Raw genomic sequence first — 19,187 nt, 5'->3', positions numbered from 1 at the left:
AATTAATGATTTATCGAACCTCAGAAGTCCAATGTTTTCTTGTTTCACCAACTTCGTCCAATCAAACAAACTTGAATTCTTGGTAGCCCGAATTAGAATCCAATCATTATTGTAAATGATTTTTATGAGGTCCTTATATCTTATGGGCAATTTCATAAAATACATGTATGTACATCCGAACTCCATAAGCCTATGTGGGACCTTTATGAAATTTTCTGTCTCTGATTTCTTGTTCTTTTGACAGTCTGCAATACTGTATGATTTGTCAGTTTATGAAGTGAAGTAATACTTGAGAAAAAATGGGGGTCGGACCTACAAAAAGGTCGATCATTTTATGGAATTGCCCTCTTTTCATGAAAAAATATGAATAAAATGGTGTCCTTGCAAGATGGGTGCTACCTAATTACTTTGACAAGTAGCTTACATGACATTGTGTGCAGAAAGAAAAGCAATACCAAAACCATATATACACATAAGCTTTGGAATAATAATTGTGGAATGTGGATTGCAATGATCATTAGGTTAACATGGTTAATATCTTTCTGAAAATGGAATAGAGTAAAAAAAAATGTTTTCTGTCAAAATTTGAAGAAAAAAAAACAATTGTTTGAATATATTTGCGTTAAAAAACATCATCCCCTATGAGGTCTGTAGTATGCAAAATATTGTTTACCAGCTTTATGGTATCATAGAGCTATACAATAACAATTATCGAAATACTTCACTCATTTGAAAAAAAATACAAAACGTAACGGTACAAGAAGTGTTTAAATAAAAACTTGCATTTCAACAAGTTTATCAAGATGAATGTTGGCACAAAGGATGAGATACATGGATTCAATACTTGTCGCATCATTTGGTATTTTGAATAATGTGCGTCCCAGAAAAAAAGACACCGAACTGTAGTCTCTCGTCATATTGTTTGTACTTATGAGAGAAATGGAATAAAACGAAAAGAGAAACATTCATTTATCAAGAGGATTTCTGCTCTACAACTATGTGTCATTTATGAAATATAATTCCGATTAATTTATGATAAAGCATCGATGTTGTCGGGTTTGTGTTTTTTCCGGGACACACTGAAGTTTTACGGGCCGGCATAATTGACTTGCTGTGGAAATCTTATCTCAATGATAAAAGACACAATAATTATCGACTATGTGCAACAAGAAGTTTGGAGTTATCACGACGACAAAATATTAAAATACAATATCGGAATGATTCATGAAATGGACATGGTAATGGCTTTAGTACTGCTTTGATATTTTTTTCCAATTATGAACAAAACAGATTGTAATAAAAAACAAACATGTACTGTTCTCTATATTAATAAGTAATGCGTGTTTTTCAGATTCTAAAAACTAAAACAAACCAACATTGGAAAATTATATAAAAAATACAATTGAATTTGTTCTTTAGTACAAATTATGTTCTCAAATAGTCACAATATGGTAAAAATGAATACAAAGAAAAATTAAAAATCAAGGTTTGCGATTATCAAGGCTTAAACCTGAGGTGTCAATCGGATTTATAATCATAAGCAAGGTTGTTTAACTACATGTGATGTGGAATGACAAGGAATTAATAAAAATAATAAAACCTTTACAAAACGGGGCAATCTAAGATATATCGTCTGAACCATATTCACCTATTCCTTCAATGAAAAACCTGATCAAAATATAAAATATTAACCTAAAATAAATTAACTTGAAATCTAATTCTGGTCACTTTGAATAAAAACGTATGACATTATACGTTAGGGCAAAATAATTCAAAGCAGCTAAAGGCATATGCACTCCACACAAAAAAGAATAATACGATTTTTAAAATATCAAAAGCAAACAAAGCAATAGTAAACGATATAAAGCATTTTATGAAAAAGGCATAGTATAGTAATTTGCATTAGAAATCTTATATACATGATTTACAAACAATCATTAAAAATGTTAGATTCGTACTATCAATTTTCTCCCATTTGACCTAATCATTATTTACACTAATATATTATCCTCTCTTTTCAAAGTTTTGAAGGGAAATGATCGTTTCGCTTATTGGTAGGAATGTTAAATCTGCCAGTTCATCTCCAGACTTGAATGGTTCCAGAATGGCTTCAATGGTATTTTGTATCAATTATTTCAATCACATCAATGCTTTTGTACAGCAAATACAGAATATATTTAGGGAAGACAGCACATTTGGTGACCTAATCTTTTGTATTTTCAATTTTTTTCTCAATAAAATTACATATAATTAAACATCCAATAATCAAAAACAAAACACAGTGTGTTTGGAGACTGGGAAATGGGATGTTTTTAGTTTTACTTTGGCATAAAAACAAAATTTAAAGTTTGAATGGGCATGCGATCATAATCCAATTTTCAAACATCTTGGATAACTGATTTTTGAAATATAATTTACTGTCTAACAGTATCTTTATTTGGAAAAATTATTTCCATAATCCTGAATACTCATCATAACTGCATATATAACCTTTTATGCACATTTTCATGACATGCATTGAAAGATCATGTTCATAAATTTTTTATATAATCATTTAAGCTACATAATTTATTTAGATATCAATTTGGAGAACTTTAAAACGCATGATATAGCTTTGCCTTCTGCAAAATCTGAGTAAAACAGACATCTGAATAAGACTTGAACATACTCATTTTTATATAGTACATAGCATTATGCATTAATGCACCTCTTCTGATCCTGCAAGATCGTGTTTTAAAAAAAGGTTCGCATGGGTCAACCCCAGTTTGCCCTGATGCAGGCATTCGCACCATATGCAGCAAACGTCCATCAGCGTTCCATAATACATTGGTCAGTCATCCTGACTTAAAAGTGTATGTGCAGCAAACACAACTCACTTTTTCGACATTAAATCTTACGCACTGAGTCTTAATCCCCATCTTAATCCTTGTGTGAACAGCTCCACATTGCAGACTGCATGGATGTGTGTGTGAAGGAATGGGTCAAGCTCTCATTCACTGGTCCTTTCATACCACCAAAAAAATGTTTGTGATTTCGATCCTTGGAAGTTTCAAATCATACTGTCTTCATATCGCCTTAGGACCCAGAGGTGCCCCGCCCCTGCAATGACGCTGAGAAGCAGCCCCACCCATGAGATACTGTACGCCCATCCGAGGGATGCAGATGAGTATGGGGAGTCCCCCTCTGGCCATTGGTCAGGAAACCTGGATGTCCGCACTGCGTAGATCACCAGCCCCACGAAGGCCAACAGAGCTACAAGAAAGACAGAGAAATTTAAAATGATAACATTAATTATGAACAATAAAAAAGAGCAATCTATGAATAAATATTAACACATCTTATCAAGATAATGTTGCCAATTGTGCCATGAATCAATTCTTTTAAGGTGGATCTAGATGTGGGATGTGGAGGGGGGGGGCAAATGGTCTTATCCATTGAATAATGATAGTTACACTTTGCTTCTATTTAGCGCTTTACATTGCAATTATTATTACCCAGGTCATATGATCCTGGCATACCCGCACGCAATGTATGCACTTTCTCCATTCCCTGGGGAGCATTCCAGCAAGAGTCCCAGGACTCGATTGCTAGGCATACTACATAGGCTTCCGCATCCCGCCAGGTACCCATTTAACACCTGGGTGGAGAGTTGCAAATTGTGGATGGACACCTTGCCAAAGGACGCTAGGCCGCGGTAGGACTCGAACACACGCCATTTCACCATAAGCTACTTGGTGCTGATCCGTACTTTCCAAGTAAGAAATCGAAAAATTCTGACGAAATTAACCCATTTTCTGTCCCAATGCATTTATAAATAAGTCTATCATTTAAAAAAACAGGGCTCAACACTCAATGAAAATCTGGGATTCAGCAGTCGTCACCACAATGGCAAAGTTTCTACAATCGTACCTTCTTTATGAAACTATCTTGTGGAAAGAACAGTTGAACAGGTCTGGAAATTGATAATAAATTCATTTTTTTTCTGTCATCATTTTCTTTGTGACTCACCTGCTAAAATAAACAAAGCTGACACACCTCTCAAGAGCGTTTGATTCTTCTTGTGTCTCAGCGCAGCTATTGCCATGACAACGGCAATTAATGACAAAACCACGCCTACCCCATACAGCACCCATGTAGCGATCAGAAAACTCACTGAAATGAAAGACAGAGAGATAGATCAATTAAGATAAACGAATACTTGTTACCAAAATATGGTTAATGTATTTGTGATAGCTCTAAAAATCGATTTCAGTTTCAGTTTTAATCTTATTCTCCAACAGGACATTTCTGAAATATTTGGGAAGAAAAAAAATCAATAACATAAATCAACTAACAATACATGTATGCAATACATTTGGCATTACCAAAATAGATAAACTAGACAGGCAATAATATACATTTTTACATTGGGATATTATTAATAGCAACAAGTATATAGAAGAATGTCCAGGAGATGAAAATGATAATAGAACACCTATAATGAAGAAAGGGCTTATATAATATTGACAAAAAGAGAAGAAGGGACGTGTATTGGCACAAATATTATAATAGAGATGTAAATTAATAACCTGAAAATTATGCGAAACATAAAAATTATGCTGATATCTAGAAGCACTGGCGAAATAGTTTGAATGATGAATGAACGGCTGGTTAACAATTGATGGAGATCAATAAAGGCTCATGATTTGAAAGATAAGAAATTTGTTTCGATTTTCCATTAATAGCTTTGAATACTTGGCTTCGAAGAAAAAATGTCAGTGATCTTATTGAAAATCATTAAAATACTGGATATAAAATCAAATTGGGACTTGCCTTCTATAAATATTTGATTGTTTCAATAAAACCATGATAAAACAATAAAAAAACTGATACGATCATCTTAAATGCTATCATTCCAGATCATCTTCGTATAAAGCGTATTCAAAATATTAACAAGATATCACAAATAACAACGCACATAAATAAGTAAAAAGAATGACTTAAAGTAAGACTATGCAGATATAAAAAAGCTCGGGAGGTTTTACAGGTAGTACATCAACTTGCGATGAAAATTATCCAGATTATGTACATGTCTTACACTTAAATCGCAATACTTAAGCAATAACTTTCTAATATCTCTTATAATGAGAACCATGAACATTCTTTCTCTCTCTGAAGTAAAAGAAAAAAAAAATGGATAAAGCATGGATAGAGTACTTTTGAAACCTACATATCAAGGACTTTGTAGTAGATGTTGAAGTCCGTGCATGGCACATAACAAGTGCCTACAGGTCAACGTTTCATTCCATTATTAGCATGCGAACGAATTTAATTGGCATCCGATTCCAAAACAATCCCAACTCATTATCATCAATGTACGAAACTAATTAGAACCCCCGAGTTCGTGTATCACACAATCATCTAACGACAATAACTGGAGGGGTTTGGACTGAGATGAGATAATGAGCTGGATGTCATAACATATTATGACAATGTTTGTCAGGCTTATGGGGAGAGTGGGAGAAGCATGGGAAGGCTCTGTGAGTCAGACAATAGTCAGGTTATATACACTGTACTGCTAATTAGTTGGGAAATGTATCTAATTCTTTCTGTTATCAATTTGATGTAAAGGTCATTTTGCGTTCATAGTACTTATTACAATGATATAAGTGACACAAAGAGATTTAAACCCAACTCTGTTGCCGATCTCATGTGGGTGGGAGATGCATGCAAGGTATAGGTTCGAATCTCAGCCAAGCACAGCTAATTAACAATTGAGACATGCCAAGGATCGTGAATTATCACTGTGTTAGACCCATCCTCCCTCCTCCGTGGGATGAAAATGAGCATATGCCTAACTAAAAACACAATGTCAGCTATTAAGGAACCGAAATACCCTGCTGACTTCTGTTTCCCTTTTTTCTTGTGTGCAATGAGATCCTAGATGACGCCAATGTACAAAAACGTGGTGAAAATTTGAGATGAAAATTTCTCGGGCAGGGGCGAGTGAAACTTACCCACCCCTACCCGGTAGTGCCACGTAACTGTATTGTTTTGATCCATAAAATCTTTATTTAAGTATGATAAATATGTTATTGTTTTCTAAAGCTGGTACATGACCGTTGCTTGACTTTCCCTGATAACATGGATAGGTATATTATTATTGTTCAACAAGTTTCCACGGTTAAAGCTAATCAACCTATAACCAATGGCCGCTATTATGTTGTGAATTAATGAATCACTGAAAAATAACATAAGCATCTCACCATCTCTTTCTATACTCCTCCTTTCCCCATTCTTCTTTTAATATTTATATTTATTTGTATATAAAAGCATATTATAACAGTCATCACACATTGTGGTTATCCCCGATAACATTGTAAAGTTCCCCGATTTATCAAAGTGAGATACAAACCTTCATATCTTGTCTGTGAGTTAAGACCTTGTGGCATGGACACTGAATCAGGTGCAGAAAGACCGAAGAAACACATGTGTCCTGTGGAAACATTATATAAAAAGAAAGAATATGAATTGGTCAGCTGAATACACAAGCAACTACCATGACTTGACTATTGCATCACAAGAGTTCAATTTGAACCATACATGGTCACTAATTTTGCGTGTTACTCGATGAAAGATTGGAGAGTTGTTGACTTTTCAGTGCAATACTGCATTATCTTGTATTCTTCATAATTATCGCTCGTGTATTGTCAGAATTACAATTTATTGTTAAGCCAATGAGTTCTACTTTTCAAACGAAGTATAGGCCGATAACCAAGATCGATCAAGTTCGAAAGGGTAGTCATTTTTTTGTATAATGTATATCACCCATTCTTGCATTTGAAACGAATCTAAATAAGTTAATTCAGATGCAATGTTTCAAGATCAGCATTCTCTTAAATGCAATAAAGGAGAAGGTGTACTGTATATATACGTATAGTACGGAGTAACTTTATTCAAACATTCGATGAGCGAAAATGACAATGAGTATTCGATACGTGGGGAATTGATCGAGAAACTGACTAAAGTACCGCTGCACAATTTGGTTTGATCAAGGAGCTTAATAATGGGATGACGAAGAAGTGGATGGGAGGTAGGAGGGAGAACAAGGGAGAACGAAGAGAGAAAGAGAGAGAGGAGCAAGATGGAGTCAACATCTTGTTTTCCTATTTGTTTGAAAGGAGGGGGGCGGCACTGGAAATAAATAGTATTGTTGTACAGCCGATTTATTTTGCTTGTCATTTTTTTCAGACAATCGGGACTTGTTTCCCAAACCAATAGAGTCTATTCTATGTGTGTCCCCAAATTAATGATGAAAAATTCATGATCAACCCCTGTGAGAAGAGAGGGGAAGGAGGGGGGGGGGGGGGGGGTGCATGAACGAAGAGGACAGGGAGTCCAGCTTGAATGTGTACCTACATAATTATATAAATCCACGAGAATAATGAGTTATTTGCTATAGTGCATAATTTGTTAAAGAGCAAAATATTGAATCACATCAGAGCTATATCACATTGATACAATTATTCTGCAGAAAAATATCACAAAAAAAGCGATAATCACTCGAAAGTTATTAATCTGCGTGAGACTCCAACACAAAACGAAATCATCGTGAGAATTTCGGGGCGAAAATGCGACAGGGGTAAATTAGTTTGATACTGAATGGATTAAATGATTTAATCCTGTGAATCATCAATTCATCATGATATAAAGAGCTACGGTCAATTTACGATAGTAAGTAGATTTGTTAGCCAATTCATAATCAATCTACCCTTTTCATGCCTTTCACCCAGTAATAGATACAGCAAAGTTGACAAAGGACGTCGACGAGAAAGCAGTGGGATAATTTTCTTTGCAATTTCACAAGTTTCATTTTGATTGTTGTTAAAAGGTTTGATGGATGTTGCCCTCCAAAGAGACCTAAATTTTGATGAGGTTTTGCCGGAGCCATGCTTCATCTTCAGACATTTTACACATACGATGGGGGAGGGGGGGGGGATCGAACAAATCTAGCTTTTTCCTATTAGCTTTAATACACAACAATGGAGAGCTTCAGAAGCAGTTCAGACGTCAAGGAACGCTCTCATCCACATGCACATCCCTTTAACGAAAGATGACTTCTTGCGAAGACTGCAACAAATTGGAATGACTCATTACAATAATAAGCTTATTTCAATAAATAAAAACGCTTTCTTCTTCCACGACATTTTTCCTCCATTCTTAAATGCCACAGAACATGTTTATTGGAAACTCTGGTCACCCCCCCCCCCCGCTGCCGTCGCCGAAAATGATAAATACCCTGGCAAAGCCTGTCGATGGAACAGCACAAAAAAACTGAAGCCACTTGGGATAAAAGGGTATAAAACCATAGCCGTGTCACTCATTAATCTTCTTAATTGATCTCAGAGAGACGTTTCTTTTGTTTTCTCTCATCGTTCATTCCCGAAGCTCCAAGGAACGGAGCTACGAGCAATTCGATATTGTCATCATTACAATCACTTTTATGACGCGCGCCCAATTCGAGGCAATCTTCCACAAAGCGTGGTGATGCCCAAAATCGCCCTCGCACTTGTCATAAAAAAAAGAGGAGCAGATGTTGCCGCTTCGATGATAAACGATGAAAAGGACTTCAACATGAAATATGATCGGTTCAATGTTCAACATCCATGTTTGTATTGTCTTAAAGCATCCAACTAATTCACAACTGACCCCTGAGCACAGCCCAACATATTTCGTTTGAAAGAATATGGATTTATAATTGACTGATAGGCAATTGGTGATGATGATAATGATGATGATGATGATGATGACGATGGTGATGACGATGGTGATGATGATGGTGATACTGATAATGATCGTTGTAGCAGTGATGGCGGTGGTGGAGATAGAAGTTGTGGTAATGATGATGGGTTTGACGATGATGGTGATGAGGAGGATAATGATGATGATATGGTAATTATGATAAGGATAATGATTATGATGATGATGGGGCTAGATGGTCTTGACGTTGATGATGATACTTGGGCATATCATCCTCGCAGTGGATTACATGTACGCCTCAAAGAACTCCTAGCTTGGTCTCTACCTGCTGGGTCTACTATAGGCCTACATTCATGAAGCTCCTTGATTGGATTGACCGTAATATACTTTTCGCCATTTCTCTTTGTTCATTGTGTTTGATCAAGATATTTTTTTGATTGAAAACAGACATTAAAATTAGTGACAAATTGTACTTTCGTCATCCTTGTACTCCATTCATTGCACTCAGTTTTCAATTACACTATGGTTAACAAGATCATTCAATGGTGCATGAAGTGCCTTCTTGATATGACCAGAAGGTATGACCATCTCTGTTACATTGTAGCTCCATGGTATGACAAATAAAACAATTGAGACTAGATGGCAGCGGGGATGGCAGGTTGGCTTTATCTATTGTTTGGCGTTATACTTCACAATAAACTTCATTCATAACTCAAAACGCTAAAGCGAAATAGCGATTATTAGTCTTTATACTATACATGTACTTCTACAAACCCATGTACTAACATTAACAAACAATATACATGTAATATAGTCATTACGATCATGAATGAAGAAGTAACTGCCCCCTTCTTCCTCTCCATCGCCTCCCTTTCACCCCTCACCTACCACACCCCTCCCAATCCCAATCTTTATACTCATCATCAAGCCTCGCATGTTCCTGAGGGAGTCATAAACCATTTAATGATTTACAAGGACCGCCTTCTCTCTGCGTTTGGTTTGGTTGCTATGCTGACATAAACTAAGGTTAATGTATAGCCGCCAATGATGACATAAGATTAATGTTGTAAAAGTTAGTGCAGCGTACAAAATGAAAAGTTGGTAGTTGAGATGGTTGTTCATCATGGACATCGTCGAATCTCAAGTGCTTGTTGGGGATAAGGACACCTGGGACCCGTTACACAATGACACGCGCATATTACGTAATCAGAAAGGTGATTAACTTCAACGTACACCTGATCCGACAACCTTAACCCCACCCCAAAACAATAATATCAAACAGTTATAAAAAAGTAAATCAATAAAAATGAGCAAACATAAATAATTCAAAAATAACATGAATTAATTTTTAAAAATCCAGTATTCATGGCATAATTCATAATGAAGATTATTATGTCGGGCTAAAGCCATACATGTACATGTATATCACGAGAGTATCAACGATAATTCATGAAGTTGGATATAACAATTTTTAACTGATGCCGGCCTATGGCATGCTCGGTAATATTGTTTTGAGTATGATCGTAGAGATTCGAAGCTAACTTTGAATTCCTGATTACTGAGAAACCGACAAATATCGAAATTATTAACTTCAGGGACCCCCTCCTAAAGAATCCCTTATATGTCGGCTGTAGGTGTAATATTGCACATGGTTATACAACCAGAAAGATAGGAGCATGAAGCTATAGCTCCATGATAGAAGAGCCTGTCCGATGCTATATACATGTAATACCATGGTTGTTTAGGAGAATTCTAGAGAAAGACGAGGACGAAATTAATCGTCTATCCTTGATATCGATTGTCTGTGAAAAATTTAATCAAGAAATTCTGTGAAACGTGACGTCAGGTTAAGTCCCCATCTACGGTTTCCCTCTGTTGAAACAAGCGACATTCATGACATTGGTCATCAGTCGTTCATTGTCATATCGTCTGTCACATCAACGTCACCACCTTCATTCCCCTGCATCGTACACGAAATGCAATTGATGTGATCGGTCTGCAGTTACTTCCTAAATGTGACCGGTCTGCAGTTACTTCATAAATGTGACTGCGGCACTGAATCAATTTGTCTCCATTCCCATTCCTGGAAATGATTCATAAATTCAATGATCGTTTCGGATTCTAATTCATCCATCCATCTCAAATACTGAAAGCTTTTAAATCATTCGAAATACCAATGCCGATTCCAGATCTGCTCTCATCAGTTCAGGTTGATCATATACCATTTTGAAATTGGCAATTGCCTTTGTTGGGAGCTCCTTGCTTTAGAAAGACTGATCGATCTGGGGAAACTTAAATAGGGATTGTTCAGGCTGGAGATATTTATATCTCAATAAATAGAGTAAAATTCACAGAGCAAAATGCTGAAAATTTCATCAAAATCGGATGACAAATAATAACTTTTAAAGATTTGCATTATTCTTGTAAAACAGTTAGAGGCATGCCTTCATGAATATTTATTAGATGGGCTGATGACATATTCCCACTTGTTCTTTTGTATTTTATTACATGTATATGAAATTAGGTTTATTCACGATTTTTCTACCAAGAACTAAAAAAATTGGACTGCCTACTGATTAAGTGCATTAGTTTTTAATTGCCGCAACTTATTTCATCATAATGGATACACATCATTTATACATACATGTAATATATGAAAACATGAAACAATTATGATTTCATGTAATAACATAAGAAAAAGGAAAATTGGGATACGACATCATCAGCCCACCTAATGAATATTCATGACGATGTGCATATAACTGTTTTCACAAAATATTGATAAACTTTAAATGTCAATAACTTCGTTATTTGTTATCCAATTTTGATGAAATTTCCAAGCATTTTGCTTTGTGAATTTTACTCTATTTATTTAAATATCACCATTTTCAGCCCGGACCATCCCTTTAAAGGCCTAAGCCTATATTACGGGATGTGCCATTAAATGATTAAAATAAGTAACTTTTTTCGCAAGAAACGTTGGAATATGGTTAAGATTTAAAAGAAATTGCTGTCGTATTGTATTAATATTTTTCGAAACATAGGCCTACATGTAGGTGCATATTTTCCTGCAAAACTAAAACTGGGTGGAACTCACATTGTGTTGGTAGCTTATGGTATATACACTCATAACATTAGATTGACTAATAGGATGTTACCAAATTGTTAATAAAACATGCAAAATTTTGGTTGATTTTGACGATGGGTGGGGGCCCGACACGTAATTTACATTACCTGGTGTATTCAATACAACCCTAATATACATGTATAATTGTGTGGATGTGTCGAGCAGTATATTATAGTGAGCAACATACCTGCTACATGTAGCTTTGGCGACCTTTACCACATGCCTTTGCGCGTAATTATCTTACAAAAACAAAAACAAACCAATATCAATTCAATATCACGATTTAGAAAGGCCTAATACTTCCCGCATCAGTTGGTGATTTTCCGAATTATTGTTGCTCCAAAAGATGACAAAAGGATTGCCAGAAAATTGAGAATCGCTCGATATCCCCTCTTGAAAATTGAAAAAAAAATTCTGAATTTATATAAATACATGTGATTACCCTCTAGGGAAATTCCATTTCAAAAGCCCCCGACGTAAACAAGCTAAATTATTCAATAATCACTCCTGTATCATTAAAGCCTATTTATGAGCGCTCTCTATATTTCATCCTTTACTATTTATAATTAAATTAACTGATGCGTTAGACTAAATAATTATGATGATCAGTGCTACTATATTATTGGGCAAAGTGTACCATAATTTATTTTGCCTAGTGCCTACATGTATTTTACTGATAGGATACGAATTATTCACCCACTCATCGATTGTAGGCACTACTGTATTCCTATGAATTTTGTGTAAATGTGTACATGTAAGTCTATATAACAATGCTATAAGCAACCCCCCCCCCCCCTCCAGAATCAAATACAACCATAAACAAATAAAAAGAATCGAAATAGACCTTTATTTGAATAAACATTTAACTCTTGGTTTCAATATCCTATCTGCCGCCAAGTCGTCTTTGAGCAACATTAGCCTGTAAACAAAATTGCTAGTGCTACAAATACAACCATACCATAACTTCATTAAAGGACAAGTCCACCCCGACGAAAAGATGATTTGAACAGAAAGAGAAAAATCAAACAAGCATAACACATTAACGGATCTAAAATAAGAAAGTTATGACATTTTAAAGTTTCGCTTAATTTCACAAACAGTTATGTGCAGATCATGGTCAGTATGCAAATGAGGGGACCGATGACATCACCAACTCACTATATTTAATTACATGAAATATGACATATTTGAATTTTCTCCTTATTGTCATGTGAAAGAAAGTTTAATTTCTTCACACAAGAGGGTACTTATTGTCAAATCCGTATACAACGAAAGAAATAGTGAGTGAGTGACATCATCGACTCTCTCATTTTCATATGACTGAGTTGAGCATAGAACTGTTTTGTGAAAAATAAGCGAAACTTTGAAATGTCATAACTTTCTTATTTTCCATCCGATTTTGATGAAGTTTTCAATGCTATTATTGTGTGATTTTTCTCTACTTATTCAAATCAACTTTTTTTCTGCGCTGGATTTGACCTACAATATACACGTACTTGTCAACATAAGGTCTACAAGCTCCAAGGGATCGTACATGCTATGGTTTCTAATTTCTAAACGTATAGGTGTGAAGAGAAGAAAGGGTTATTGACGATGTCCCTGTCCTTCACCTTGATCATTCAAAGTCCCTTGTTATCTTTTGACCACAAACAATGCAATAAGGACAATGTCAGCATCATTTATTTTTAGAAAATGCAGGGAAATTCGATTAAATAACAATCCCGGGACCTACAGACATACACAATTTTTATCAAATCACAAACACACAACCGCCAGAAGTTCTCTTCATACTTCTAACTTCTCTGTAATATCACTAAAAGAGGATTGAATAATTGAATAATTGAATTGCATTATGAGTTACATGAAACTCTGTCGCCAAGCACGACAACAATGCTACGGGATGAGTGTCAAACAGCAGGGAAAATGGTAATCTGCTGTGCAAAACCTTCATTCGAGTTAAGGGTCTGAATGTGCAGCCTATAATGCCTTGTGTACTGAAAGTTTTTTATGTGCTAGTCTTTGTTGATCAAAGTTGGGTCTTCTGTGCCTGCAGATTAGGAGACGGTCGCTTCATCAACAATTTGTCGACCGACAACTTGGGCATCTTGTTTTTGGATGATTGGCTCTATACTGGCTTAGGGTTTGGCTTTGGATTGCTTTTAGGGCCTATGCGGTAACTGTCAAATACAAACGCTATTAAAGTCTAGGAGAAACCCGACGATAAACCAACGAAGCGTTCCCAGGAGATGTAAACATGTAGGCATAGACTATGGCTCATTATTAATAGCTATATGTATCATGTATTATGAAAAATAAATTATGTTTCAGATATCTTCTTCTGGAGAGTCCGATACGCTGCTATGTTTTCGACTTGTCATCCTTTAGCTGGGATCATCCCCAGAGGCTGCCATACCCAGAATACAATACAGACTACTGTATGGTCGGCAATATTTTTGTTTGAGACCCCAATTTGTTTACCAAGTGATTTGTCAAGAAAAGCACACACGAGAAAGGGTCCATAAGCAAACATGGGATATTCAGCTGCTGAATACTGCGTGCTGCATTCGGAAAATAGCTACCAAGGATAGAGCAGATTGTAAAATTTAATTGCCAAGATATTAACGAGAGGATATATTATATCAAATATGCAATTTGAACCTTGAGCTCCTTTGACATGACATCAATGTAAATCAATTTTACATGATTTGAATCAATGGTAACAATTTAATGTACACATAGTCATAATACATGGTCTGCCTCATTTCAGGATAACTCCTTTTCAAAATTAATAATCCTGAAATACTATGACCAAATCTGTGAGGATAAGTCAAAATTATATCCTTGAATTATTCAAACAGGCTAGTGAAAAAGTATACAACATGCAACATGTATCTGCAGCTTGCAAGAATATAATTTTTCGAGCAGTAAAAAAAATGCAGGATAAACAGATCTTCTTTAGGGTATTCAACATTTTGTACAACTAAAAGTATATATTTCGGTCGATCAGTCCAGACTCTATTTCTAGAATCCCTACACGATCGTTGAAAAATCCTCTGAAGTCGTGTTGCAATTCCTGCATCCTGCAATCACACTTATAAATCTCAAAACAATTTCACTTATGAGAAAATATAAACAATTAGGCCTACACTTGTAAAGCTCCGGACATCAGGAGAAATACAACTTTGTTATGGCTTATATATCGACATATGATAGGGAATGGTACGAGTAAAAGGTGCTTTGCGCAGCTACAGAGAATATACATTAGTAAGATTAATAAAAACTATACTATTGATTTGATTGAAACAAAACATTAACTACATGTGAGTGCTCCATGATGGTGAGCACATGTTTTATCACTGAATCACTGAATGTATAGACTTTGAACGTCTGTGCCTAGCTTCGGAAGTACAAACTGAATAGGTTGACTTCTGAACTCCGAACCTTCCTTTTCGATCAAAGGTTATCGTGCAAACAAAACAACAGATATGCATGAGATACATTTCATTGTACTCTTATTTATAAAGGAATGGTGTATAAGACCCCCTACCTGTTACATCGGTTGACTCGTTAGCAATGTACTGAAGGCATATTCTCCATAATCCTTCCCTTTGGAGTAGGGTAGTAGGTAGAGGAGAAGTCCCGTTGCTTCCCCCAGAAGAAACGGCCGTGTTAATCCCGTAAGTGACCCAATAGTCCGACACTGCTCCAAGGGCAAGCAATGTAAAGCCTAAAAATCCGATAATGCATACAATAAGTTGTGATTTTGATACATGTGACCCCGCTGCGCACCCCATTGCCATGATGTTACTAATGATGTAGAAACTTCAACCAAAAACATGTGATTCTTCCAAGTGCATTGGCATTATCCCCAGATCGTCCGATTTGTGAAATATCAAGGCATATTCGTCGATATCAATTATACAGCCTGGACACGAGCAGGACACAAGATGTAATATGTGAGAAGATCGAGGTAGAAATTCAGTTCTGATCTTGAAGCCAACAAGAAGCAGCAGAGCACATTGTGTGAGCGAGGAGACGAGATGACAAAGTTTCCCACGGTCTCTCCCAGCCGAAGCGAACAGATTTGGAGGTCTGTGGCACGCCCCAGTGACTCTCTCACAAACTCGATGGGTCGCTTTTTTCCCCTCACATTTTTTCCCTCTTGTCTCCCGCGTTACTCATTTCATTTGCATTTTCCCAGTCGGCACACGCCGTGAGTGTGTAACCATGCACGTGCAAAGTGATATATCATACAGCGCACGGGTTGTCTTCTACCCCAATTACTCCTCTGTTCTTCCAATTTTTCATCTGAGTCTCAAACAGACGCCACAACAAACAGTTTAAATTGCTGATAAAGATGAATCAAATTCCGTTAATGCAGATATAGATGTGTACATTTCAATTCATGAATACCTCGCTGGGAAATAATTCTAGGCCGAGATTTTGATGGTTTGGTAATCGGCGTGATGGTCTGTTTTCCTTGTTTGCGGTTTAGGATGACACGTGCTAAGCGGGCTTGACGTGTGCCGATTCTCTGCTTACGGCGCAGCACCGGGGAGAACAAAGACCCTGATAAACAAACACTTCAAGTCAGAGGCATAGGCATAGCCCTACAGCCAACAAAAGTCATATTGATTAGCTCTTTCGTGTAAAGTCCAACAAATAGTAAATCCAGTTGCAACTGTGGGATGATACCTGTACGTTCCCCGGTTCAATCCTCTCGTCGCATCACCATCTTTTAGAGTTCCAAATTGCAAGTTTTGATTTTGAGCCCTTTGAGTGGCAATATATCCCAATGTATATCCCAACGGATAATGTCGTCTAACCATGGAGCTATAGCTCTATGGTCTAACTATGTGCGGCGTGAAATGGCTTTTGTTTAAAGCGGTGGATACCAGTTTAACACCTGTCGCTATCTTGGCGTGATTACAATGACCTATTGTGATATGGCAAGCCTTGCTCTCATCGTAACCATTCACTGTTGACGAGAGCAAACGGTAAAGCTGAACAAACCCAATCAGACAATCGATGAGATTATTATATCGTAATCAAAACCGTATAAAAAGGTGATGTTTCCCCCCTGTATAGACTATCACTGGTACTTGGCTTCACTTTTCAGACCGAATATAATAGTGAAAACTTGGAAAGAGAAAGATAGCGAATTTGAGCGGGGGAGGGGGCGGAGGGGGGGGGGGGGTGAATAGGTCCTATTGGAAAGGAGTAGAGCGGGTAGAAAAAACGGTGAGACACAATATGTGGGTCAATAGCTATGGAGATAGACCTTCAGACACGTGAAACAATGTAGTGATGGCGGAAAACACACTGATTTGACATCTAGATATTTTCAGAATTATTTTTATACCGGGTTATTTTCACCTGGCATGAAAACTGTGAGTAAAAAAATATAAAAAGTTGCAGTGCTCGATAAATCATGATATAGTACTGGGCCGTGCAGGCTATTCAAGTCGATGATAAAGGGAATTGATCACTTTTGTAAATCGACAACCCTGGTGAACTAACAACGGTAATAATCCCGATTTAAAATTACCGATAAAATTACTTTAAAATTTTGCTTACGATTTTATTGAATCATCTTCCCCTATTGTGCTTATTCTATCGACATTTCTCTGTGATATATTTTTTACGGAGCGGCAAATTGCAAGCAAATACCATGTCGGGTGATAAATCAGCGTATTTTTTTTGCCAAACAAAATCTATCTTGAGAGGCGATTAGTGGAGAAATCACAAGATATAGACCTACTGAAAAACAATTTCACACTTCAAGTTTTAATTGTCTCTTTAGAATACAAAAATATGGTGAAATCTTCAAATCTCCACTGTCAATCTAGATCATCATCATTGATGATAATAAACTCTTGGCCATATGGCATGTATTTACTCCAAATGCAATAGTCAGCGGTCATTACTGTTGTACTCTTCGAGTGTATTCTTTTCCCCCTCTCTTTCCATAGCCAATTATCCATACAATTCTGCCTCGATCTCACCACCATGCACCCTTCCTCTTTTTTCTCCCTTTTGATCCTCACTTCTCATCTTTCCTTCTCTCCCCCTCCTCTGTTCTATTTTACACCTCCCCACTCCATCTTTCCTCGTTCTCTCTCGCTCTGTTTCTAATATTCCGCACACTTTTCAGTTGTTGATGTTTTTCTTTGTTGCTGATATCCTTTCTCTTTTGACTCCTATCTGCTCCATCTGTCTGGCCTTAAAACTTAAAACCTCGTTAACTCTATATAGGCTGTGTCACCATGCACGCGAATTGAGTGCTAACTGGGTTGGAAGAAGTGTCTTCAATCACAGCAATTCGCCTTAGAAATTAAAAGCTGATCGACGAGAACACAATTTTCGAAACGGAGAAAAAAATGTCTGCCTGATTGAGAAAAAAAAAACTGCTGGCTGACCTAGAAACTCATTCATCTTTTCGCTCATTGGCGGCGGAAGCTGATTCGTTTTAAGAGTGTACTTTCCAAACACAACTGGGCAGATGCATAATGACTGTGAGAGGTATAAGTCAAAAGGATTTGTAAAACTATCCAATAATATTGGAGAATATGAGGTCTGACCAAAAACAAGGAGAGATGTTCAAAATCAACAAGAATCCAAAAGACGTGACAGCACTGGCGGATCCAGAGGGGGGGGGGGACACGTACCCCCCTTTTAGAGCCATGATCAAAATTTTCAATGTAAAATATGCCGTTTTTACAGTAGTGTGCCCCCTTTTAAAAATAACAGCATACATTTTAATGGGAATATGTCGCTCTTTGTTTTGCTTGTTAAATTACCCATGGACGAAATTATCTTAAATTCTTGGTGAAACCCCCCTTTTTTTTGCTTTTCAATTTTTTCTCCGGAAAATGTGTGCCCCCCCCCCTCTGAAAATCCTGGATCCGCCCCTGACAGCAGGTATATTATGATAGACTTTGACATGTATTTTCCAGTCGGCATATGACCACATTAGTTTATTTTGACCAATCACTCTATACGAGTGTACCATAATAAGTGTCAAGGGCGGCTATTGGTACTCAAATGTAATTTTCTTCAATTAAATAATCATGATATAGGGTTACACCACCAATGTATCAATTTTAGATATCTTCCTTTCTTTTTCTTCCTTTTTTTCTCGTTTCTCTGTTTTACTTCTTAAAAAAACACTGAGGGCAATCTCCAAACTTCCCTGTAGCGCCGCTGCAAGGGCGACATATCCGTTCCCGAATATCCCCTTACTTTGAAAATGCGAGTAAGCGAAGCAAGTGAGTGCGATATCTTCTCATTCACGCGCGATACTTGTTTAAAATAGCTTCCA

At 36.7% G+C, this 19,187-nt stretch overlaps 1 protein-coding gene across 1 annotated transcript; it reads right to left on the bottom strand.

The window, feature by feature from the left end:
- Positions 1-299: 299 nt before the first annotated feature.
- On the bottom strand, positions 300-16,662 carry LOC121422508. Its single transcript, XM_041617628.1, has 4 exons — positions 15,414-16,662; positions 6,395-6,475; positions 4,009-4,152; positions 300-3,252 (listed from the first exon to the last, which is right to left on the bottom strand). Exons 1-4 carry the CDS (start codon positions 15,664-15,666, stop codon positions 3,050-3,052), a joined length of 681 nt encoding a protein of 226 aa, XP_041473562.1. The 5' UTR covers positions 15,667-16,662; the 3' UTR covers positions 300-3,049.
- Between the last annotated feature and the right edge of the window lie 2,525 nt (positions 16,663-19,187).

This window comes from Lytechinus variegatus, chromosome 10 (assembly GCF_018143015.1).
Source record: "Lytechinus variegatus isolate NC3 chromosome 10, Lvar_3.0, whole genome shotgun sequence".
Lineage (NCBI taxonomy): Eukaryota > Metazoa > Echinodermata > Echinoidea > Temnopleuroida > Toxopneustidae > Lytechinus > Lytechinus variegatus.
This window is presented reverse-complemented; position numbering and strand designations above follow the sequence as displayed.